Source organism: Carcharodon carcharias, chromosome 16 (genome assembly GCF_017639515.1).
Source record: "Carcharodon carcharias isolate sCarCar2 chromosome 16, sCarCar2.pri, whole genome shotgun sequence".
In the NCBI taxonomy this organism is placed as follows: Eukaryota; Metazoa; Chordata; class Chondrichthyes; order Lamniformes; family Lamnidae; genus Carcharodon; species Carcharodon carcharias.
The window spans coordinates 48613186-48640423 of NC_054482.1; the positions used below are offsets into that span (position 1 = coordinate 48613186).

General features: G+C 43.8%; 1 protein-coding gene across 4 annotated transcripts in view; it reads right to left on the minus strand.

Moving 5' to 3' along the window:
- Window positions 1-27238, minus strand: part of LOC121288920 (cytosolic phospholipase A2-like) — a 181094-nt gene that overhangs the window by 51927 nt on the left and 101929 nt on the right. For 3 of the 4 annotated variants that reach the window (XM_041207785.1, XM_041207783.1, XM_041207784.1), the window contains 4 exons: window positions 18562-18599; window positions 7990-8134; window positions 4327-4463; window positions 3086-3308 (listed from right to left, as the gene is read on the minus strand). In XM_041207785.1, coding sequence (XP_041063719.1) covers window positions 3086-3308; window positions 4327-4463; window positions 7990-8134; window positions 18562-18599 — 543 coding nt within the window. Of the gene's footprint in view, window positions 1-3085; window positions 3309-4326; window positions 4464-7989; window positions 8135-18561; window positions 18600-21078; window positions 21240-27238 lie in introns of those variants that run through there. The other variant, XM_041207786.1, reaches the window with a different exon arrangement.

Below are 27238 nucleotides of genomic sequence, written 5' to 3' on the forward strand. Positions count from 1 at the left end.
AGCCCATCCCAACGGAACAGCTCTCTCCTTCCCCAGTACTGGTGCCGGTGCCCCATGAATTGGAACCCATTTCTCCCACACCAATCTTTGAGCCACGCATTTACCTCTCTAATCTTATTTATCCTACGCCAATTTGCACGTGACTCAGGTAGTAATCCGGAGATTATGGTTCTGCTTTTTAATTTAGCCCCGAGCTCATACTCCCTCAGCAGAACCTCTTTTCTATTCTTACCTATGTCGTTGGTACCTATGTGTACTATGACAACTGGATCCTTCCCCTCCCACTTCAAGTTCCTCTCCAGCCCAGAAGAGATGTCCTTAACCTTGGCATCAGGTTGGCAACATGGCCTTCGGGACTCTCTGTGTTTGCTGCAGAGAACAGTATCCATTCCCCTAAGTATACTATCCCTTTTTACTACTACATTTCTCTTTTCTCCCCCCACTTGAATGGTGCTCTGTACCACAGTGCTGTGGTCAATTCGCTCATCCTCCCTGCAGTCTGTGCCCTTGTCCACACCGGAAGCAAGAACCTCATACCTACTGGACAAGAGCACCGGCTGAGGCTCTGCTAAAGCTAAATTCTGGATCCCCATATCTGCCTCACTCACAGTCACACTCTTCTGTCCCTGACCATCGACCAAATTTGATGTAATTAATCTAACTGGTGTGACTGTCTCCTGAAACACAGTGCTCAGGTAACTTTCCCCTTTCCATGATGTGTTGCAATGTCCACAGTTTGGCCTCTGGCTTATCAACTCTGAGCCAAAGTTCCTCGAGCAGCCAAGACTTGCTGCAAATGTGGTCAATATGGATCGCACCGACGTCCACTAGCACCCACATACTACAGCTGCAACACATCGCCTGCCCAGCCATCTCTATTCTATTTAATTAACTGATTTGGATGTTAAATATTTTAAAAGTGAATTTCTTAACTGTACTCTTCAGCTGTAAATAACATCTCCTCATTTAAACCACTTGGCCAATCAAAAGAGACACGGAAGAGATACCCCAGTGCCACAGAAGAGATACCACACTCCCCTCATCTCAGGAACTCAGTTCTTTTTCTGTGTTCGGAGCAAGGCTGTAATGGGATCTGGAGCTGAGTAGCCCTGGCAGAACCCAAACTGAGCACTGGTGAACAGGTTGTTGCTTGATAACACTCCAACCACACCTTCATCATTTTGCTGAAGATAAAGAGTAAACTGATTAGCTTGTAATTGACTGGATTGGATTTGTCCTGCTTTTTGTGGGCTGGACATACCTGGGAAATATTCCGCATAGCTGTGTAGATACCAGTGTTGTAAATGTACCGGAACAGTTTGGCTAGAGGCGTGGCAGGTTCTGGAGCACAAGCCTTCAGTACTACAGCCAGGATGCTGACAGGATAAAAGTCCATGTCCAACACTCCATGTCCAAATGCAGTAAGACCTGGACTATATCTCGACTTGGGCTGACGAGTGGCAAGTAACATTCGCCAAGAAACAAGTACCAGGCAATGACCATCTCCAACAAGAGAGAATCTAACCACCACCCCTTGAAATTCAATGGCATTACCATCACTGAATCCCACACTATCACCATCCTGGGGGATACCGTTGAGTAGAAACTGAAATGGACTAGCCAGATAAATACTGTGGCTGCAAGAGCAGGTCAAAGGCTAGAAATCCTGTGACAAGTAACTCACCTCCTGACTCCCTAAAGCCTGTCCACCATCTACAAGGCACAAGTCAGGAGTATGATGGAATATTCCCCACTTGCTTGGACACTGCAGCTCTAACAACACTCAAGAAGCTTGACATCATCCGGGACAAAACAGCCCTCTTGATTGGCACCCCATCCACAAACATTCACTCCCTCCACCACTGACGCACAGTAGCAGCAGTGTGTACCACCTACAAGATGCACTGCAGCAACTCACCAAGGCTCCTTCGACAGCACCTTCCAAATCCATGACTGCTGCCATCTAGAAGGACGAGGGCAGCAGGCACATGGGAACACACCACCTGGAAGTTCCCCTCCCAGCCACTCACCATCCTGACTTGGAAATATCTCGCCATTCTTTCACTGTCGCTGGGTCAAAATCCTGGATCTCCCTCTCTAACAGCACTTGGTGTACCTACACCACATGGACTGCAGGGGTTCAAGAAGGCAGCTCACCACCAACTTCTCAAGGACAATTAGGGATGGGAAATAAATGCTAGCCCAGCCAGTGAAGCCCACATCCCATGAATTAATTTTTTAAAAGCCTTTGCTGTGTCCAAGCCTTGGGTCATTTCCTGATATCGCACGGAGTGAATCAAATTTTCTGAAGACTGGAATCTATGACGGCGGGGACCTCAGGAGGAAGCCAAGATGGATTATCCACTTTGCACATCTGCCTAAAGATGGCTACAAATACTTAAGCCTCATCTTTTGCACTGATGTGCTTATAAAGATCTCACATAATTCAGCTATTTCATTGCACATGGTTTCCAGCAAGGGAAATTAAAAGCAGGCTAAACACCTGGTATGAATATTTTGAATTGGGTGAGAAAGTGATGGTGACATGGTTGGGCAATCTCCCTTCCAGGGTCACCTCATCTTAGATTCATTTATCAAACCCAGCAATGTTGACTTTAAGGGCCAGTTCCCTTGTAATTAATTTACAATGTAAAGTTCTCAGCAAGCAGTAGATTTACAGAAATATATAAAATCCTTCTCACTCAGCATATGTGAGTGTGCAGACCTGTCTTACAGTGCCTTATAGATGTGATAACACAAAGATTTATCAATTAATTCTTACTGTTTTAATACATAAAGCATAATTTTAATAAATAGGGAATACAGTCAGTAACTTTGGACATGAGATTTACTCCAGTTTTGGGAAAGACCTTAGAATTGGGATTATCTTCAGCAGAATAAACTCATGCATTGTTAGTGCCCACCCTTCTATCCAGGTCTGTTAAAACATCAGTGTGCAGACTAAACTAAATAGCTCTGTCCCTGCTGAAGCTTCAGTTTCACTCTAGAAAAACCACTGCAATCAGTAAAATGCATCAGGGCTACGTGGCTTGATAATCCAAAATAGGAAATATTCTCAACTTACATTTCGAATCAGCGTTTCACCAATGAGCATCCCAAACACATCAGTAAAGGTAACAGGCTGCCCTGACCTTTTCTTCTTCCAGAGTGCTTCAATGTAATTTCTGACCTTCAGTGGGGTCAGCAGGAACATCGGACTGTAGCTGACATTTTCCATCAGCTCCTTGTTGATTTCACCAGGTCCTTTTGCTGGAAAGTCGGGATGAGAATACAATGCTGACATGTACCTGATTGAGAAAGGGAGATAAGTAAACAAGAGAATAACACACTAGCCTTTCAATGCTTCCAAGTTCCCTTCCTTTCACCATTGGCACTATGCATAGTGGCAGCCGCCTCTCTGTTCCCATCCAACCCAAAGCAAGCAAATAGAAATAGATCCCCAATACTTCCTTCATAAATATCCAACCTAATGTGGCTGAACGTACGGGTTCTTGGAGCTCAGGATCTTGGAGCAAATCCAAGAGATTTTCTGGCCAATCAGTTATAATGATGCGATTGGACTTCTTAACAAAACCAAAAGTGTAAGGAAGCAGAACTAAGAAAGCGAAAGTACCAAAACCAGTGCTAACATCTATGCTAACATGACTTATGCAAAATACTTCCTTTGAGCAGTGTGCGCATGGGACATGAATCACCGAAGGTGAGTACAGCAGCAGCAGTTTGGAAATCTTTGCCGTACTATTTTATACAGATCTATAAAATCACCTCTCAGGTGCTTCTGTTCTAGGCTGAAACCTTGCACTTTGAGAACCATAGCAGTGCTTGTGTGGGTCTTCCAAAATATAAAAGTGCTTATGGACACCAGAATGTCTCCGACTCAATCCCTGGGTCCATGGGTTCAGCATCTTTTTAATATTTTGCCCAGAAGCCACTCTTCATGCATGACTCTAAATGGTGAGTGTTAATAGGCTTCTTGGCTGCGATGCTCATCACAGCTGACTCCAATAGTGAACATATGAATGTTTCCAGCAGAGATGACAGGATTGCAATTAGGAGAGATGGTCTTAGCTTATTTATATTAAGGCTAACAGTGCAGTCTTCCATCAATAACCCTGTTGAGATTAGCTAAAGCAGCACTGAGAAGAGATCAAACCTATGGTCTCTGATCTGCACAGTTTAAAATCAGACTTCATGCTGCATCTATCTCTCAGCCACAGGGAGGGGCTTGAAATTTCTAATAGTTCACAAAATACAACTTTATGCATGAGACATTGTCTGAGAAAGATTTCTCAATGTGGAACTTACCAAGTGGAACCAGAAAGTCCTGCGACATAGGTTGCACAGTCAAAAACTCCAGACTCCATCAATGCCTTCATAACACCAGAAAACCCTACCATCGCTCTAAAGCCTCCTCCAGAACCCAGAATTGCTATTGTTGGCACCTGAAACATAACCGAGACAATTCACACTCCGGTGGCTGTACTGGATATGATTCTAGATGGGTATCTTACAAAATTGAACCTACTTTAACTATGTAATGAACCCATTGTACATCAGTAACTAGCTGGGTTTTATTCGGTGATTGAATATTGTTATTCCACTTCTGAATTATTGTTCAATTTTGTGGTATATATACATGGATATTTGAATAATGGGATAGATTTTGAACTAGATCTAGCAACCATGGGCATCCATGAGGCGCAGTGGGCCATCAGCAGCAGCAGAATTGTACTCGAACACAATCTGTAACCTCATGGCCCAACATATCCTCCACTCTAATATTACCATCAAGCCAAGGGATCAACCCTGGTTCAATGAAGAGTGCAGGAGGGCAGGCCAAGAGCAGCAACTGGCATACCTAAAAATGAGGTGCCAACCTGGTGAAGTTACAACACAGGACTACTTGTGTGCCAAACAACATAAGCAGCAAGTGATAGACAGGGCTAAGCGATCCCACAACCAACGGATTAGATCTAAGCTCTGCAGTCCTGCCACATCCAGTCGTGAATGGTGGTGGACAATTAAACAACTCACTGGAGAAGGCGGCTCCACAAATATCTCCATTCTCAATGATAGAGGAGCCCAGCATATCAGTGCAAAAGATGAGGCTGAAGCGTTTGCTACAATCTGCAGCCAGAAGTGCCGAGTGGATGATCCATCTCGGCCATCTCCAAGGTCCCCAGCATCACAGATGCCAGTCTTCAGCCAATTCGATTCACTCCATGTGATATCAAGAAACAGCTGCAAAGGCTATGGGCCCTGACAATATTCCGGCAATAGTACTGAAGACTTGTGCTCCAGAACTTGCCGCGCTCCTAGCTGAGATGTTCCAGTACAGGTTCAACACTGGCCTCTACCTGGCTACGTAGAAAATTGCCCAGGCAAGACCTGTACACAAAAAGCAGTACAAATCCAACCAGGCTAACTACCGCCCCCTCAGTCTACTCTTGATCATCAGTAATGGAAGGGGACATCAGTGCTATCAAGTGGCACTTGCTTAGCAATAACCTGCTCACTGATGCCCAGTTTGGGTTCCACCAGGGCCACTCAACTCCTGACCTCATTACAGCCTTGGTTCAAACATGGACAAAAGAGCTAAGCTCCTGAAGTGAGGTGAGAGTGACTGCCCTTGACATCAAGCCAGCATTTGACAGAGTGTGAAATCAAGGAGACCTAGCAAAACTAGAGTCAATGGGAATCAGGAGGAAAACTTTCCACTGGTTGGAGTCATACCTAGCCCAATGGAAGATGGTTGTGGTTGTTGGAGGTCAGTCATCTCAGCTCCAGGACATCACTGCAAGAGTTCCTCAGGGTAGTGTCCTCAGCCCAACTATCTTCTGCTGCTTCATCAATGACATTCCTTCCATCATAAAGTCAGTAGTGGGGATGTTTGCTGATGTTCACAATGTTCAGCACCATTTGTGACTCCTCAGATACTGAAGCAGTCCATGTCCAAATGCAGCAAGACCTGGACAATATCCAGGCTTAGGCTGACAATTGGCAAGTAACATTCGCGCCACACATGTATCAGGCAATGACCATCTCCAACAAGAGGGAATCCAACCATCACCCCATGATGTTCAATGGCATTACCCTCACTGAATCCCCCACTATCAACATCCTAGGGGTTACCATTGACCAGAAACAGAACTGGACCAGCCTTATAAATACTGTGGCTATAAGAGCATGTCAGAGGCTAGGAATCATGTGACAAGGAATTCACCTCGACTTCCCAAAGCCTTTCCACCATCTACAAAGCGCAAGTCAGGAGTATGATGGAATACTCCCCACTTGCGTGGTTGAGTACAGCTCCCACAACACAAGGAGCTTGACACTGTCCAAGCCAAAGCAGTCTGCTTCATTGGCACCACATCCACAATCATTCACTCCCTCCAACACCAACGCACAGTAGCAGCAGTGCATACCATCTACAAGATGCACTGCAGGAATTCACCAAGGCTCCTTAGACAGCACCTTCCAAACCCATGACTACTACCACGTAGAAGGACACGGGCAGCAGACATTTGGGAACACCACCACCTGGAAGTAGCCCTTCAAGTCACTCACCATCCTGAGTTGGAAATATATCGCCTTTCCTTCATTGTCGCTGGGTCAAAATCCTAACAGCACTGTGGGTGTACCTACACCTCATGGACTACAGCGGCTCAAGAAGGCAGCTCACTACCACCTTCTCAAGGGCAACTAGGGATGGGCAATAAATGCTGGCCCAGCCAGTGAAGCCCACATCCTATGAATGGATTAAAAAAAAGAAAGCTGCTGGGGGAAACAATTCAGCTAAAGCCTTGTATCTCAGGTCTGTGAGAGTTAAAGTATAGCATTAAGTGTCAGCCATGTCCTAGAGGTAAACTCTCACCTTGGCCTGGGAAGGTCATAAGTTCAAATTCCATCTCATAGAGTTGGGCGTGTAACCCTGACTGACACGTCAGTACAGTACTGAAGGCATAATGTACTTCTGAAGGTGTTGTCCTTGGGATGAGACCCTTTCTGCCCTCTTGGATGGATGTAAAAGATCCAAAGTTACTATTCAAAGAAGTGCGCATGAGTTTATCCATTGTCATGACCAATATTTATCTCTCAGGCAAGCAGAATGAGATAATTTAGTCATTTATTTCATTGCTGTTTGTGAGAGTTGGCTGCGTGGACTTCTATGTAACAGGAAGATGGTAGCATAGTGGTAATGTCACTGGACTGTTAATCTAGTGGCCCTGGACTAATGCTTCAGGGTTATGGGTTCAAATCCCACCATGACAGCAGGCGGAATTTAAATTCAGTTAATAAATGTGGAATCGAAAGCTAGTCTCAGTAACTGTGACCATGAAACTATCATTGATTGTTGTAAAAACCCATCTGGTTCACTAAATCCTTTACCTGGTTTGTTCTACATGTGACTCCAGGTCCACAGTGATGCAGTTGACTCTAAATTGCTCTCTGAAATGGCCTAGCAAGTCATTCAGTTCAAGGGCAATTAGGGATGGGCAACAAATGCTGGCCTTGCCAGCGACGCCCACATTCCATGAAACAATAAAGGAAAGAAATGATAAATCGGCACTTCAGAATAGTGGCTATTCGTGAAATTTCAAAGGCTTTCAACTGAAATGATTTACTTTTTCTGTGAAAGAAAATAACCATAAATGTGTTTTTCAAACATTCCAACAATGACTAAACTTTAAAAGTGCCAATTAAATGCTTTTAAAGGATCTGAGACCATTAAAAAGGCTTTTTATAAAAACAGTCTTTCGTTTAAGAATCCTCACTGACGAGAAACCTGGGATAGGATGCTGGTGATAATCTCCACACAACGTGAAGCCCACATGGAATACAGATCTGTACAGATTAGAAAATTTACCAATCCCATCAGCAATGTGATAACCCCAGCCCTAGTCTCCATAACGAATGTCAATTCTCAGCCTTAGTAAGACGAATCCCCCAGTAATAAACAGACTTTACCTCCCGTATTGATTGTGGAGCATTCATGGCATTATTTGGACCCAAGAGCTTCTTAATTCCTATCATGGCTACTTCTCTTCTCTTCTGCCTGAACAATTTCTCCTCATCACACAGTGCCATACTGAATCTCAGATCAGCTGAAGAACTGGAAGGAAAATGGAGCGATTGCAATGAAATATGATTACAAAAAGTGCAACAGAGGATTGAGTGTGTGGCAGTACAATCTTTTAGATATGAACAAGGGAGAAGCTCAAATGGTTTAAGTAACCTTTGGACCCTCGAATTATATTACACCCTAATCTACAGGGGTCTATTTTCCTCTGACAGTAACCACATTAGTGCATTTTCATAAAATTAATTGGCCCGCCCATGTAAAATGGCGGCACACAGCCGATCACGGACGGTGATCGGCTGCGGGTACACCCACGCCTGATTCTGCTCAGCCTCTCTGACGGGGAGAAAATTCTCCCCTTAAAGAACAAAACGGAAATTCAGATAGACAGGGACAGTAAGGGACACACAAGATAAACTTCCTGGTAATTTCAGTGAAATGACTGAAATATCGAATAATTACTTTGCCTCAGTTTTTACCAAAATGTCTAACAAGGTGGGCATGATCTTGAAAGAAAGGGTCAAAAGGGGTATCAAGACATTTAAGATAGAAAGGGGGGGAAAAATTGATAAACTAGACAATCTGAGGGGATAAATCCCTGATTCTGGATGGATTAAATCACTGCATACTCAGAGAAGCTAAGAAAGACAGAACAGAGGCACTAAAGTTAATAGTAAAGAGAACAAGCGAAACAGCTGACGTTATTTCTACTTTCAAAAGCAAAGACAGAATAAATCCAGGGAAATAAGGGCCAGTTAGCTTATTGTTATTGGTAAGAACGATATTGAAATCTTTACTCAAAGATATAATAGAACGAACATCTTGAAACCAAAAATACAATAAAGAATAATTAGCAAAGATTTCAATAGAAAATGTCTTGCTTGGCCAAACTGATTGAATTTTCCGAAGGAGTAATAGAAATAATTGACAAGGGTAATGCAGTGGATGTAATATACATGAACTTTCAAAAGGCCTTTGATAAGTTAATGCATAGTTATGACTAAGATGACAGCATGTGGGATCAGGGAGCAAACAGTCTCCTGAGATTTGTGGTGATGAGACACAGGTTTGGGCACAGTTTGATCCATCAGTCTTAATTATCTTTCAAAGAGGGCACCGAGCAGTCAGTTAGCATGTTCCACCGTAGGGCTCGAGGAAGAAATCAGTGGCTGAGTAATAGCCAGGCAATTATAACACACCTCCAAGTAACCATTTGAAGAATTTCATGGGTAGCGCTCTAAGAGCAGACTGCCAGTTTGGGCTCAACTTCTGGTGCCATGACATTCAAAAGGAAAAAAGAAACTGAAATTAAAATATGATAGAGGAATGAGTGCCAGATGGTTTATAAAATCATAGGGCAGAAAATGGAGTTTAACAGGAGTTTTGGCACAAAACATATTATGGACCAGCAACATATTATATGCTCTGATGTGAATGTGGTGAGATTTTACCCAGCAGTGCTAAAGTGATGGCCTAAGCCAAAATAACAAAAGAAAACTGAACAAAATTTTCAAAACTTCCTCAGCCCTGCAAGATTTAGGTTAGGAAACTTTCGAACAATTGAAACATTTCGTAGCACACCCAAAAATAACAATTACTTGTTAGGTGTTAAAAAAAATAATTACTTTCCTCCAAAAGAGGAAGGTTACCAAAATACATTGAAAATAGCAGAAACTGCTTTTAAAATTACACAGATTATGAGAATATGAGTGAGGATTCAGACTGAAGACTGTGGGTGGGACAGTTCAAACTACACAAAGAAGTAACAGATTTATAGAGCAGGATTTGGTTCATTTACTCACAAGTACACAATTATTAGGAGCAGGAGTAGGCCATTCAGCCCCTCAAACCTGCTTCACCATCCGATGAGATCACGGCTGATCTTGCTGATCAAAAATCTATCTAACTCAGTCATGAATATATTCAATGACCCAGTCTCCATTGTTCTCTGGGGGAGAGAAATCCGCAGGCTAATGACCCTTTGAAAGAAAAAAATTCCCTCATTTTAGACCCCTAATTTTTAAACTGTGTTCCCTGGTTCTTGACTCTCCCACAAGGGGAAATATCCTCTCAGCATCCATCCTGTCAAGATCTTAGGTTTCATTCAGATCTCTCTCCTTTTTCTAAATTGTAATAGATATAGGGCCAACCTGCTCAACCATTCCTCATAAGCCAATCCCTTAATCCCAGGAAAAGGTGCCATGGTGGCTGCCATAGTAACTGCACACATACTTCAGAATTTGGTGTTATTTAGAATATGCATCTTATTTGAGAAAAAAATACAAAGCATTACATGTTGTCATAGCAGATTTGAGTGTAGTTCTAGAACTTGACAAGGCTACTATAAAGAGAACCAACAAATTTGTATGATCATCACTGAGCAGTAGCTCCCTGTTTCCACCTCGCATGGCAACATAACCCTCACATTTTTGGCACCATGGGTGCTGTTTTGGTTTGCCGTGTTTTTCACCGCACAATCACACTTCCAGTATAGTTAGTGTCGGATGTCATTTTGGTGAGGGCATTTGGAGCATGAGCTGGAGGGGTGCAGAGTAAGCAGATTGTAAGGTCAGTTAGCGTGAAATGCTGATTTGATGGTAACAGTGCCATTTTCAACCTTGAAGTGCCGGCTAACACCCTCTTTTAAACACATACAGCTAAACATGGGTTAAGCAGCAGGAAGGACCTCACAATGTTATTTAAAGGGACCATTACTACTTTCAGATTAGCTGCCAATTGATTTCTACTGGCTCTGTGTGAGTTTGTAGAAGAGCTGTGAGTTTTCTACTGCTAGGTAAAGGTGAAGAAGTCATGAGGGTATGGTGTTGCAAGTGGTGAAGGCTTTGGTTCTCACTTCAAGCGTTCTAGTCAGACTGGCTCCCAGTTAGTCATAGAGGTCTACAGCACAGAAAAGGCCCTCCTTTGGCCCATCGAGTCTGCGCTGGTCAAACAAGTACCTAACTATTCTAATCCCATTTTCCAGCACAAAGCCCACAGCCTTGTATGCCATGGCATCACAAGTGCACAACCAAATACTTTTTAAATGTTATGAGGGTTTCTGCCTCTACCACCATTTCGGGCAGTGAATTCCAGACTCCCACCACCCTCTGGGTGAAAAAATTCTTCCTCACATCCATTCTAAATCTCCTGCCCCTTACCTTAAATCTATGCCTCCTGGTTATTGATCCCTCCACCAAGTTCCTTCCTGTCTAACCTATCTATGACCCTCATAACTTTATACACCTCAATCATGTCCCCCTCAATCTCCTCTGCTCCAGGAAAAATAACCCCAGTCTATCCAATCTCTCCTCATAACTAAACTCTCCAGTTCAGGCAACATCCTGGTAGATCTCCTCTGCATGCTCTCCAGTGCAATCATATCCTTCCTATAATGCAGATTCCAGAGCTGCACGCAATACTCTAGCCGTGGCCTAACCAGCGTTTTATACAGTTCCAGCATAACCTTCCTGGTCTTATATTCTATGCCTCGCCTAATAAAGGCAAGTATCCCATATGCCTTCTTAACCAACTTATCTACCTTTCCTGCTACCTTAAGGGGCTGGTGGACATGCAAAATAAGGTCCCTTTGACCCTCGGTACTTCCCAGGGTCCTACCATTCATCGTGTATTCCCGTGCCTTGTTTGTCCTGCCCAAGTGCATCACCTCACACTCATCCAGATTAAATCCCATTTGCCACTGATCAGCCCATCTGACCAGCTTGTCTATATCCTCCTTTAATCTAAGGCTATCCTCATTATTTACCACCCCATCAATTTTTGTGTCACCCTCAAACTTACTGATCAAGCCCCCTACATTCAAGTCCAAATCGTTTATATATACCACAAACAGCAAGGGACCCAACACTGATCCCTGTGAAACCCACAGGTATCCAGTCATAAAAACACCCCTTGACCATCACCCTCTGCTTTCCAACTCTGGATCCAATTTCCCACATTGCCTTGGATCCCATGGGCTCTTACCTTCATTATCAATCTCCCATGCGGGGCTTTATCAAAAGACTTGCTGAAGTCCAAGTAGACTACGTCAAATGCATTGCCCTCATCTACACACCTAGTCACCTCTTCGAAAAATTCAATCAAATTGGCCAGACATGGCCTGCCTTTAACAAAACCATGCTGACTGTCATTAATTGCTGCCTCTCCAAGTGTAGATTAATTCTGTCCCTCAGAATTGCTTCCAATAGTTTCCCCACCACTGAGGTTAGACTGACTGGCCTGTAGTTCCCTGGTTTATCCATTCCCCCCCTCTTGATAATGGTACCACATTGGCTGTCCTCCAGTCCTCTGGCACCTCTCCTGTGGCCAGAGAGGTATTGAAAATTACTGCCAGCACCCCTATCATTTCCGCCCTTGCCTCACTCAATAGCCTGGGATACATTTCATCCGGGCCTGGAGATTTATCTACTTCTAAGCCTGCCAAACCATTTAGAACATCCTCCCTTTCTATGCTAATTTCTTTCATTATATCACAGACCTTCTGCCTGATTTCCATACCCACATCGTCCCTCTCACTTGTGAACACCGACACAAAGTATTCATTTAGAACCCTACCTACAACTTCTGGCTCCACACACAAATTACCGCTATGGCCCTTAATGGGCACTACTCTTTCCCTAGTTATCCTCTTACTCTTAATGTACTTGTAAAATAACTTTGGATTTTCCTTTATTTTACCTGCCAATGTTTTCTCATGCCCCCTTTTGCTCTCCTAACTTCCTTTTTAGGTTCCCCCCTACATATTCTATACTCCTCTAGTGCTTCCACTGTTTTGAGCCCTCAGTATCTGCCATCAGCCTCCCTTTTTCTCTTTATCCAATCCTGTATATCCCTTGACATCTAGGGTTCCCTGGATTTGTTGGCCTCACCCTTTGTCTTTACTGGAATATGTTGGCCCTGTACTCTCCCTATTTCCTTCTTGAATGAGTCCCACTGCTCTGATGCAGATTTATGTAAAAGTAGCTACTCCCAGTCCACTCTGGCCAAATCATATCTGACCTTATTAAATTCGGCCTTCCCCCAATTTAGAACTCTGATTTCTGGCCCATATTTGTCCTTTTCCACAACAACTTTGAATCTAACAGAGCTATGATCACTATCTACAAAACGCTCCCCACTGATAATGCTACCACTTGCCCAGCTTCATTCACTAAAATTAAGTCCAGGACCCCCCTCTCTTGTAGGACCTTCTACGTACTGGCTTAAAAATCTTTCCTGGATGCATTTTAAGAATCCCACTCCCTCTAAACCTATCACACTAAGACTAACCTAATTAATGTTGGGGAAGTTAAAATCCCCCACTATTACTACCCTATTATTTTTACGCATCTATGAAATTTGTCTACATATCTGTTCTTCTATTTCTCCCTGACTGTTTGGGAGCCTACAGTACACTCCCAGCAATGTGATTGCTCCTTTTTTGTTTTTCTATTCTACCCATATGGCTTCATTTGAGGAGCCTTCCAAGATGTCAACCCTCCTTAGTGCTGTAATTAATTCATTGATCAATATTGCAATACCCCCTCCTCTTTTACATCCTTCCCTGTCTCGCCTGAAGACCCTATATCCTGGAATATCCAGCTGCCAATCCTCTCTCCACCATGTCTCTATGACAGCAATGACATCATACTTCCATGTGTTAATTTGTGCTCGCAACTCATCTGCCTTATTCGTCAGACTCCTTGTATTAAAATAAATACCATCCAACCTTGCCAAACTCCCTTGTGCCTTAACTGGCCTATAATTCCTATGTCTTCTAGACTCACTTGCTCTCTCTTCTAATTTTGGCTGTGCATCTCCCCCTGCTGAACCTCCTCTCAGGATCCCATCACCCTGCCAAGTTAGTTTAAACCTTCCCCAACAGCACTAACAAACCTTCCCGCAAGGATGTTGATCCCATTCCGGTTCAAATGCAACCCGTCCGCCTTGTACAGGTCCCACCGTTCCCAGAAACAATCCCAATGTCCCAGAAATCTAAAGCCCTCCCTCCTACACCATCTCTCCAGCTATCCAGTTATCAGTGCTTAGCTGTACTGACCATTCTGCAGCATGACAGGGAGATTGAACAAAGTTGACACAGAGGAGGGCAAGCTGCTCACACAGGGACGGGGAGGAGGGCTGTCAGCAGGAAGCCATTTCCACCCAGGTTCTTCAGAAAACATTTTTCTTCCCTCAGCCCTAGCAAGGAAGTATGTATGATGTCTCCAATTTATGAAGGAGGTGCTCACTGAAATCTGCTGCCAGTGTCAGGCAGATTCGATCTTCAGAGGAGGGCAAGGACAGCACTAGCAGTGGCTGTGAAGGTGACGATGGCCATGAATTTATTCACATCACCATTCTTCCAGGCTGAATTCAATGACATTTCTATCATCCCCCAGTTTGCCATCCAATGCTGTATGACGGAGGTAACAGACACTCTTTAAACCAGGAAGGGGGAGTGCTTTGTGTTCTCTCTAACCAGAGAGAAGCAGGCAAAGTGTGCATGTGGCTCTGTCAGGATAGTGGGCTTCCCTGTGATGCAAAGTGCCACACCTATGGCTTTGTGGCCACTGCAACTAAATGGTGAGATATATACGACTGCAAAGGCTTCCACACCCTGAATGTTTAGTTAGCGTGCAGCCATGCTCAACACATCATGCTGGCGAATGTATCCTGGGAGCAGTCATGATGCCTTTATTGTGTGTCATTCTGCTGTTCCACTAGTATTGACCAGGGCTGTCTGCTGACCATCTGGCTCATGAATCACAATCAAATAATGAGAGCCAGACTGTTACAAGAGGCATTACTGAGCAAATGTTTGAGTTGTTCAAGGATCACGTCTGCTACCCGCTCTGGAGGAATCATGACATGCTCACCACAGCACATATCACGATTCATCTCGGTCTGCTGTATTCTGCACAACTCCATCAGAAGTGAGGCACAGCCTGTGCTACCATTTATGACAAGTAGCAGAAGAGGAGGAAGAGGAGAATCAGGAGGAAAACAACACTTACCCTTTCCTGGGCTGCCTGTGATTGGCATATGCAACTACAGGTTCAGTGAACACAAACCCAATTTTACAAGAATCCCACACCTTACCTTCTGTCTGTCACAGCATCCACAATGCAAAAATAAAAGCCACCAAATAACCCCATTCAAAATCAAATTTATCAACAAAGAAAATCCAATATTCCACATAAAAATCACCTAATACCCTTGTGCATTCTCTTGGCACCTGTCTTCCATATGACTTTGCCTGGCCTATTGCTCCTACACAGTGCTACACTAGGGACTGCAGCATGGCTGCTGGAAGACCAGTGAGGAGACTTCGGGTGACCTTGCAGGACACCCCTGAGCATCTCTAGCTATGCATCTTCAGACTGTACCATCCCAGCATTGGTGGCAGCAGTCTGGGCTGGTCAGCTGACAGGCAACAGAAAGAGGACTGATGGAGTGGCTGGGGTGGGAGAACAAATGCTGTAATCCCGAGGGAGGATAGCAGGTTCATACTCCGTGAAGCCACTGCCACTACCCCTGGCAGCACCTCAGCAATCCACACAATCTGCTAAAGCAGATTCCTGAACTGCTGCAAGACCCTGTAAACACAGATATCTGCATCCATAATGACAATAGCTGACCCTGCATGGTACTAAGACAGCATGTCAACAAATTAGGATTGCATGACTTAATCTGAGCTTCCACTGCAGCACTCAGAAGGCTTCTGCTTGTGAAAACTGAGATACTGCATCAGATACTGCATTTTGGTTGGTCTGTCACTTCCCTGCTGTTGGGCTCCAAGCTCTGCACAAAGGCCAGTGCCGAGCTGGCACCATCTCCTCCATTCTTCTTGTCGGTAACAGTAAGGTTTCTGGCAGACTTGTCAATGCACCAAGCATTTCACTGTGTATATGCATCAACCTTTACTGTATGCTGCCCCATCTGAGCCTTCTGCAGCAGAAGTCATGAGTGAGCTCACCCTCCAGGGAGCTGTCAGCCACCTGTCCCTCTTCCTTGGCTGCAGGCCACTTCTGCCGATGAGTCACCACATGCAGATGTCCCCTCTATGTTACCCTGAGTACGCCCAGTGCCAGTATCTGTGCTGATGGCTGCCAGTGTCAGATTGAGTGATGGTGTTTCATCATCATCAGTCTCTTGTTTCTCTTGGACTTCTGCACCAGTGCTTGCCCAAGTTGCAGCTCTTCTGAAAGGAGAAAAGCACAAGGGTAGGGTTACGGTCAGGGAAATGAGGGGTAAACCATAGGCTCATGCTTACACCATCTGCATCTTGTAGATCAGAAGAGATTGTGGGATGAGGGATAAGTGGTATCTGAGAAAGTGGATTAGTTAGGAAGATACCAGTGTCTTCAATGGTTTCAGCCACACCGCTGGCCTCAGCCTCAGTTGTGACCACTCCAATGGTAATGAGCACCATCTCCTTCATGGGGGTAAGGACATGTATCCATCTTCTGCTGGTTGGTTCTTGTTGCCTGCCATTTTGTACCATTCTGTCCTACAAAAGAGAGGGAGTGCTTAAAGTGGGTGGATGTGGTGCAATGTATTCGGGTGATGTGCCTATCATAGTTGAGTAACTGGCAGTGTTTGCAAGTTGTGAGTTGTAACTGTGCAGCTTGTAGAGGTGCTAAGTGTATGAGAAAGAACTGAGGCTGTGAGTGTGACATCACATTTGATTGAAATTGTTGGTGAGTGAAAGGGATGTGGTGAATGGAGCACTGTGTGAGGCAAATGTTCCTGTTGTAAGGATATGGCATTTCAAGATGCATTCGCTGATCTTGATCAATCAATTGCTATTGGATCCCATTCCTTCACAGTGTTTGTCTGGAGGGCCTCCTGACCTTCTGCGGATAGAGGGCCTCTCTCCTGCTGTCTCTCTCCTGCACCAAGGCTTCCAATGCTGCAACTGAGAAACATGGACCATGCTCTTTGCCCTGTTGCACCATGTTTACACTTCTTTCTGCTCAGGATGCCTTTCCCAGACACTTGCAATACCTGCTACAGCCAGAATGCACCCCCCCACCCCACCTTTAGGAGGTGTGGGCTGGATAAGTAGGCTAACTCCAAATGAACTTAGCCCTCTAGCTAAGGTGTCCAGCCACTCAACAGTGTGTTTAGCACTAGGGTGCACGAAGTTTGTGTGCTGCCTGCATCAGAAGGGTGTGGGTCAATTGCTCTTCACAATTCCCATGCCTGTCTTAGGGCCTTATCCAATTTTTCTCTCTATGGGTTTTTCTTATGTAAAGACACTTTCTTGTGTGAAGACACAACTTGGCCACAGGGTAGCTGGGGAGTTAATCCGTGAGGCCAGTCCCTGAAATTTCCTTGGAGCAGTTCCTGTTTCAGTCTCTTCCAGTGAAGTTGTGATGGTGGAGCAGGAACAGTTATTAAAAATTCCAGGCACATGTTTAGTTTCAGCTCATTTTTTGTTGTCTGTCAGGTATATTGAGTTTAAACAACCAAATCTGGGACTTTAATATTATCCCCTCCAAAAATAATTGTTGCTAAAACAATTTCTTATTTATTCCTTTTTATTGAATTTTTTCCCCCCAGCTCCTTGCTTATTACATAGAGGAACATGACTCATATACTCTCACTCACAAGCCTGTTTCACATGGTCATTACACTGCACCCGCATCTTCTTGCCTTTCCCCACTCTCACTTCCCCTTTCCCTACATCCCCTCCCTAAACTTCCTCTCTCTCCTGCTATCTCCCCATCTCTTTCTCCCTTCTGCCATTTCCCCATGCACCATCACCCCCGAGCCCTCCACAACCTTCTCCACATAAGTAATTACCAAAATAATACTTATTCCTTGGACATAGGAAATCTTAAAATAAGGACAAAATGTAAGACTTCAAAATGATGCCTGAATCATGTCTGTTCACCCTAGTTAAATATTCTGACATCTACTCCTCTCTAGCTGTTGAATATACTTGGACTTGTCTTCACAGGAGATTGACTTATATGATACATTGGCCCAGTTTTCTCTGCTGCCTCTCCTAAAGACACAGTCTTGGCCCTGGATATTGCCCTTAGCCTTTTAATACCTTGCTAACGTTCCTCACAAGAGCCTGCACTGAGTGTCAACTGGTCATTCCATGTGGAAAGAAGATGGGTAAATAGCACTGAGATCAATCCAAAAGGGCAGGTCAAGTTTATTATGTCTTAAAAGCCTTTCTCTGTTCTTTCAAAGTATTTGCATCCTTCATAGAGCACGAGTTAGAATTTCCACAAGGGCTCCTTGATTTTCTGCCGTAACCTTGGCAAAAACCTTGGAGAAATGGCATAAATGACCATTTTTGCCATTTCTCCCACGTTGCGCTTCTGCCCAGGTTACAACCTGAGATCAGGGAATCATCATGTTGCAAATATTTAAACCAAACACACCTAGTTTCACATTCAATCATGAAGAGAGCTTAGCTGAATCTTCAGCTTCACCGGGATACCTACCAAACCTCTAAGTACATTTCCAAAAATACAGTGGTCACCTGGAAAAGATAAAATGAAATGATTAGTATGGAGTCTAAAGTCAGTGGTGCAGCCTGACAATCACCTATCACAACTGAGCTATATCGGGATCTGGACTCCAACCATTAGGCAAATGAACAAAATTACAAGCGTTTTAAAATTTTCTTCCCATTTCCTGAAAGCTGCGGTTTCCAAATTGGAGTGTAAACTGGGACAGCAAGTCTTGGTGTGTTATCATACCACAAAATGCATTAGAGGTATGCTCAATTATGTCCTTACCCGACACACACATTTCTAGCAGGAGTCATTCAGTGCTACTTCAGAGTGGGGACACTGATTGATGTTTCACATCCATAGACCAGGCTGCTGAAGCCAGTACTGCTCTCTACTGCTACTCTGGCTGAAATCTGCAAACTCAGTAGAACAGGAATTGATCTCAGAAGCTTCCAACTTTTATTGCTTAACAATTGGGGAATTAGCAAAGTGCAAAGCCTTCCCACCAAGCATGAACGTAGATCCATCAACAGCTGAAACCTTGACCAGATTAAACTGAGACAAAAAATAATCAGCTCCACAAGTCTGTATTAATGAGCTGCAATCATGAAACAAAACCGAAGAATTAGTTATGTTTACTTCTAATTATAGGCAGTGTTCTTACGCCCAATTGAGACCCATGACTCCTGCCAGAAAATACGTTTGTGGGCATCAGGGGAAGCTTTTAAAAAGAGGTTGTGCAGCACTTATGGAGCTGTATAGGATCAGCTTTCCTTCATTCATTACGACTCGTCAGGGGAAAATTATTTTGTGATAATATTGACTGCTATATCTTTAATGAGCTGAGAAAAGGAAATAAAGAGCTGATTTTTCTATAATTTTTTCTATAATACAGAGAATAAGTCAAATCACTTGACATTATTTTTCTAATTGGATCAATGCATAGGCTACGTGTCATTGTTACACCATTCTATAATTGTGAATCCAATTTTTAAAAAATTTGTTCATGAGATGTGGACGTCGCAGACTAGGCCAACATTTTATTGCCCTTACCTAATTGCTCTTATTCAGAGGGCACTTAAGAGTTAACCACATTGCTGTGGGTCTGGAGTTACAGGTAGGCCAGACCAGGTAAGGACAGTAGAATTCCTTCCCTAAAGGACATTAGTGAACCAGGGATTTTAAAACTATCGACAATGGTTTTATTGAATTCAAATTCCACCATCTGCACCCAGAGCATTACCCTGGGTCTCTGGATTACTAGTCCAGTGATAATACCACTATGCCACTGCCTCCCTCAGCTTTCCTTCTTTCATTACCACTTGTCAGTGCAAAACAATTCTGTGATAAAGCTACAGTTTTAATGAGCTGAGAAAATAAAATGAATGAAGACCACCACTGGAGTTGAGAAACACTGAACAGGTAAAATGTATCCAGAAGTAAAGGCTAGGGAAAGTTTAGCTTTAAAGGCTAATGGATCATAGGACTAAAGGGTGTGTGCGACATGATAATAAAATAATAGCCTGAAAATCTCTTTGTGGGTTGAATTTAAACCCAGTCTCAAAGGAAAGATAGAATCTGCAAATAAAGGTTGCAAAATTTGAAAGCTTTTATTTCTCAATCTCATCAGAAATATCAGGGAGGGAGAGCTGGGACGAAGCTGCTGAATGGAGGCCAGCTGCTTCCAAAAATGTGGGAGGGAGGGAGAGGGAGCAAGGGAGGGAAGGAGGGAGAGAGGGAATGTTGGAGTGAGAAAGAGAGAGAAAGAGCTTCTCTCAGATACCTGCTGCAGGGCCCAGAAAGGCACCAGAGTGTTGGATAAAAATCAAACAAGTTTAAAGAACGGAAGGATCTCATTTGGCCCTTTCCTTAAGTCTTTTCTGTTCCAGGAAAATCCAAAACTATTCTCAATGCCCTGCTCTTTTTCACTGCTTCAAATGTTTATTCAGTGTTTACAAAAATGTAAAAGCCACTTGCTTCAACAAGCCCAGTAGCAAAGCATTCCAATGTGCAACATCTCTGAGGAAAGACATTTCTACTAACCTCTCATATTACTTTCTTAATGCCAATTTTAAATCAATGACATGTCGTCATGGACTTCCCAGTCCAACAAAAGCTGTTTCTTTTCATCCTGCCAAACCCTTCATAATTGAAAAAACATCCAATTACATGTCTTATAGCCTTTTCTGTTTCAATTGGAAATTACACCAGTATTCCAAATCTCTTTTCATAACTGGAGACTTTGATCCCTGATATCAACATGTTTGAATATTTTTGGAGGAGGAGGATAATAAAAGATGAGAAGAAATGAATTAAAGTTTTGGCATGGATGACCCAAGACCGAAGAACTGTGCCAATCAGCATTTGCAGATGAAGTGAATGCTTGTGATTTCACAAATGCCTTTTTCTGATGAAAAATAAATAAAAATGTCCTGACCTAATGTTCCTGGAGATAAAACATTTTGCAGCCAGGCATTCAAATAAGATCACTTTGAAGGCAATTACCATATTTAACACATCCTTCCAGCTGATGTTTCTACGATTTAAGGCCTTATGCAATACAAACACAGCATGTGCTCTTCCAAAACAAAAACAAAAACAGAATTACCTGGAAAAACTCAGCAGGTCTGGCAGCATCGGCGGAGAAGAAAAGAGTTGACGTTTCGAGTCCTCATGACCCTTCGACAGAACTTGAGTTCGAGTCCAAGAAAGAGTTGAAATATAAGCTGGTTTAAGGTGTGTGTGTGGGGGGCGGAGAGAGAGAGAGAGAGAGGTGGAGTGGGGGTGTGGTTGTAGGGACAAACAAGCAGTGATAGAAGCAGATCATCAAAAGATGTCAACAACAATAATACAAAAGAACACATAGGTGTTAAAGTTAAAGTTGGTGATATTATCTAAACGAATGTGCTAATTAAGAATGGATGGTAGGGCACTCAAGGTATAGCTCTACCTATGTGCTCTTCCATTCTGTTATCAAGATAGAATAGAGAATAGCAATAATAAAAACAAAAAAACTGCGGATGCTGGAAATCCAAAACAAAAACAGAATTACCTGGAAAAACTCAGCAGGTCTGGCAGCATCGGCGGAGAAGAAAAGAGTTGACGTTTCGAGTCCTCATGACCCTTCGACAGAACTTGAGTTTGAGTCCAGGAAAGAGCTGAAATATAAGCTGGTTTAAGGTGTGTGTGTGGGGGGCGGAGAGATTGAGAGACAGAGAGGTGGAGGGGGTTGGTGTGGTTGTAGCGACAAACAAGCAGTGATAGAAGCAGATCATCAAAAGATGTCAACAACAATAGTACAATAGAACACATAGGTGTTAAAGTTAAAGTTGGTGATATTATCTAAACGAATGTGCTAATTAAGAATGGATGGTAGGGCACTCAAGGTATAGCTCTAGTGGGTTTTTTTTTATTTTATATAATGGAAATAGGTGGGAAAAGGAAAATCTTTATAATTTATTGGGAAAAAAAAAAGGGGGAAACAGAAAGGGGGTGGGGATGGGGGAGGGGACTCACGACCTAAAGTTGTTGAATTCAATATTCAGTCCGGAAGGCTGTAAAGTCCCTAGTCGGAAGATGAGGTGTTGTTCCTCCAGTTTGCGTTGGGCTTCACTGGAACAATGCAGCAAGCCAAGGACAGACATGTGGGCAAGAGAGCAGGGTGGAGTGTTAAAATGGCAAGCGACAGGGAGGTTTGGGTCATTCTTGCGGACAGACCGCAGGTGTTCTGCAAAGCGGTCGCCCAGTTTACGTTTGGTCTCTCCAATGTAGAGGAGACCACATTGGGAGCAACGAATGCAGTAGACTAAGTTGGGGGAAATGCAAGTGAAATGCTGCTTCACTTGAAAGGAGTGTTTGGGTCCTTGGACGGTGAGGAGAGAGGAAGTGAAGGGGCAGGTGTTGCATCTTTTGCGTGGGCAAGGGGTTGTGCCATAGGAGGGGGTTGAGGAGTAGGGGGTGGTCCACTCCTCCATCACCCCCTACTCCTCAACCCCCTCCTATGGCACAACCCCTTGCCCACGCAAAAGATGCAACACCTGCCCCTTCACTTCCTCTCTCCTCACCGTCCAAGGACCCAAACACTCCTTTCAAGTGAAGCAGCATTTCACTTGCATTTCCCCCAACTTAGTCTACTGCATTCGTTGCTCCCAATGTGGTCTCCTCTACATTGGAGAGACCAAACGTAAACTGGGCGACCGCTTTGCAGAACACCTGCGGTCTGTCCGCAAGAATGACCCAAACCTCCCTGTCGCTTGCCATTTTAACACTCCACCCTGCTCTCTTGCCCACATGTCTGTCCTTGGCTTGCTGCATTGTTCCAGTGAAGCCCAACGCAAACTGGAGGAACAACACCTCATCTTCCGACTAGGGACTTTACAGCCTTCCGGACTGAATATTGAATTCAACAACTTTAGGTCGTGAGTCCCCTCCCCCATCCCCACCCCCTTTCTGTTTCCCCCTTTTTTTTTTCCCAATAAATTATAAAGATTTTCCTTTTCCCACCTATTTCCATTATATAAAATAAAAAAAAACCCACTAGAGCTATACCTTGAGTGCCCTACCATCCATTCTTAATTAGCACATTCGTTTAGATAATATCACCAACTTTAACTTTAACACCTATGTGTTCTATTGTACTATTGTTGTTGACATCTTTTGATGATCTGCTTCTATCACTGCTTGTTTGTCGCTACAACCACACCAACCCCCTCCACCTCTCTGTCTCTCTATCTCTCCGCCCCCCACACACACACCTTAAACCAGCTTATATTTCAGCTCTTTCCTGGACTCAAACTCAAGTTCTGTCGAAGGGTCATGAGGACTCGAAACGTCAACTAGAGAATAGCAAGCTGGTTTTCTCTTGAAGCTTGAACTTCTCTTCTAGCTTCACTCCTCTATTTTCTTGGTGATAGCAGGGTAAAGGACAATGGCCATGAATGAAGACCACCACAGAAGCACTGAGCAGATAAAATGTATCCAGAGCTAAGGGTTAGGAAATATCAAGCTTAGCTTTAAACGCTAATGGATCATAGGGCTATGGGGAATAGGAGCTCCATAGTTTTGAGTCCTGGAGAAGCATGGGTTAGACTAGTTCATTCCCTTCCCACTTTACAAATTGGTTTGCATGTACTGAATTCATTGCAGAGAAGTTATACGAAATTCTTTTGGCAAAATTAAGTTATAACATTTAAACTGATACAACTTTTCACCAACATTTTCTCCATGTGCCGTCTTCAATTTAGGTGTACCTTGCCTCCCTTAGACACTTCATTTTATTGATCTGCTCTCCTATCCTGAGCCAAAATCTGATCACATCTTATTTTATCTTATGTTCTGTACTTCCCTGTTTCTGTTCCATGCTTGTTTCCGCTATTCCCTCTTACCTTCGTCCCTCTTTCTGACCTGAAGCTGTCGGCTTGCCAGTTAGAATGCTGGGGATAAGAGCTTCAAAATTCTGGAAGACTATAACATCCATCACCAAGTTTGGCTTGGTAGCACCACCCACAAAATTGGCCAAATCCTAAAGAGCTTATCTGCCAGACTAGGCCTACAGCAGGGGTGAGAGAACCAACAAGAGGGAAAAACCTACTTGACTTGCCCTCACCAAATTACCTGTAGCAGATGCATCTATCCATGATTGTATTGATAGGAATGACAACTGCACATTCCTTGGGGAGATGCAGTCCCATCATCACACTAAAGACACACTCCATTGTGTTGTGTGGCACTGCCACAGTCCTAAATGGGATAGATCCAAACATATCTAACAGCTCAAAATTAGTTAGCCACGAGGCGCTGTGGGCCATTATCAGCAGAAAAATTGTATTTAACCGCAAACTGCAAACTCATATGTCAGCATTTTCCTCACTCTACCATTACCATGAAGCCAGGGTACCAAACCTGGCTCAATGAAGAGTGCAGGAAAACATGCCAAGAGCTGCACTAGGCATACCTAAAAACGGTGTGTCAACATGGTGAAGCTAAATAGGACTACATGCATTCTAAATAGAAGAAACATGTTATAGGTAGAACTAAACAATCCCACAACTAATGAATCAAATCAAATCTCTGCAGTCCTGCCACATCCAGTCATGAATGGCGGTGGACAACTAAGCAACTAACCGGAGGAAAAGTCTCCATGAATATCCCCCATCCTCAATGATGGCAGAGCAGAGCATGGGTGTAAAAGACAAGTCTGAAGTTTGCATCTTCAGCCAGAAATGCCATTTGGATGATCCTTCTCAGCCTCCTCCTGAGGTCCCTATCATTACAGAAACCTATCTTCCACCTATTCAATTCACTCCATATCAAGAATTGGCAGAGTGCAATGGATACTGCAAAGGCTATGGCCCCTGACAACATTCCGGCGTTAATGCTGAAAATTTGTGCTCCAGAACTTGCGATGCCCATAGCCAAATCATTCCAACAGCACTGGCATCTACCTAGCAATGGGGAAAATTTTCCAGGTATGTCCTGTACCCAAAGAGCAGGACAAATCCAACACCCAATTATCACCCCATCAGTCTGCCCTCAATAATCAGCAAAGTGCCAGAAGGTGTTGTCAACAGTGCTATCAGGCAGCATTTACTCAGCCATAAGCTGCTCACCAGTTTGTGTTCCACAAAGGCCACTCAGCCCCTGACCTCATTACCACCTTGGTCCAAACATGGACAAAAGAGCTGAACTCCAGAGGTGGGGTGAGAGTGACTGCCCTTGACATCAAGGCAGCATTTGAGTGTGGCAGCAAGGAGCCCTAGCAAAATTGGAAAACTCTCTGCTGGTTGAAGTCATACCTTGCGCAAAGGAAAATGGCTGTAGTTGTTGGAGGCTAATCATCTCAGCTCCTGATATCACAGTAGGGTTCCTCAGGGCAGTCTCCTAGATCTATTTTCAGCTACTTCACCAGTGATCTACCCTCTAAAATGAGATCAGAAGTGAGGATAGTTTCTGATGATTGTACAATGTTCAGCATCATTTGTGACTCCTCAGATACTAAAGCAATCCGTCCCTGCATGCAGCCAGACCAAGACAAGATTTGTGCCACATAAGTTTCCCCCAGTGAGGAAATCTAATCAGCTCCCTTGATATTCAACAGCATTACCATCGCCAAAACCCCATCATCAACTTCCTGGCGGTTACCAATGACCTGATTGCAGTGCTCACATGAATTCCGCAGCTACAAGAGCAGGTCAGAGGCTGCTAATTTAGTGGTGAGTGACTGATCAACTGCCTGACTCCCCAAAGCCTGTCCACTATCTCCAAAGGCAGAAGTCAGGAATTTGAGGGAATACTCTCCAGATGTGTACCATCTGCAACATGTGCTGCAGGAACTCACTAAAGTTGCTTGAATCGCACCTCCCAGCTCCAGAAACTCTGCTACCTAGAAGAGAAAAGGGCAGCAGGCGTCTGGAACCACCACCACCTGCAGGTACCAGCCATCCTAACAGCATCCTAACTTGGACCTGTATCACTGTTCCTTCACTCTCTACGTAACAGCACTGTGGGTGTACCTACACCACACGGACTGCAGGGGATTCAATAAGGCTGCTAACTACCATCTTCTCTAGGACATTTAGAGATAAACAATAAATGCGGGTCTTGTCAGCAATGCCCACATCCCATGAATGAAAAAAAAAATACAGAATCCTACTTAAGTGCATAAACATGGGTGGCCTTTGTGGGTCACTCTCTCTAATCACACTATACTTGATAATATACTCTAAGGTCAGGAAATATTTAATCGGCAGTAGGCACTGGCTGTGCTTTAGCTGAACAAAACAAACTGAGACCAATAATTCCCATTTAATTAGGATGGATTGAGTCGAATTATTATCTGGTGATCATTTCCAGACTTTTGATAAAAGTGGCATCCCATTCATTCCTATCTTGTTTTTCTTATCGTGCAGATATTTATGAAAAAGTTCTTTCACCCGCAGTTTTCTCCTCTTCTCCTCTGAACTTATTGTCTTCTGTTTGCAGTATGACCCTTTGACTAAGGGTCGTCCTCCAGAATTTCACCCAGGTGGCTACACTTTATGTACGAGCGTCAATACTGAGCATCAGCAGATTACTGATCATGTCGGGTGTCGCAGTGAAGTCTGCTGTTGCCTTCACTGGATCAGGTGAGGCTGGTAATCTCTGTGCTGATCTTCTTCCTTCCCTGAGAATTCAGCGGCCAGCCAAGATTTACTGAAATCAATGAACCTATTCCTTTTGTGAGAGAGACTAGATCTAGGGAAAGCAGTTTAAAAATAAGGGGTCTCCCATTAAAAGCAGAGATAAGGAGGACTTTTTTCTCTCAGGGAGTCTGTGGAATTCTCTTCCCCAGGCAGCAGTGGGGGAACTGTCATTGAATATATTCAAGACTGAGTTAGATAAATTTGGGGGTCAAAGGTCATAAGGGGAGACAAGAAAGTTGAGTTCAGGCCACAATCAGATCAGCCATGACCTTATCAAATGGCACAGCAGGCTCAAAGGGCTGAATGGCTTACTCCTGCTCCTAATTTGTATGTTTCTTAGAATTAAATCTTGAGCCTTTCCTAAATGTAAGGATTGATATCACGCTAGACAGCAGAGTTGTGAAATTGGCATGAGGGTGGGTAGCTGTGTTGCTCAAATGTGGAGACAGCCTCTGTGAAACATATTCTTGTTATTGTATATATAC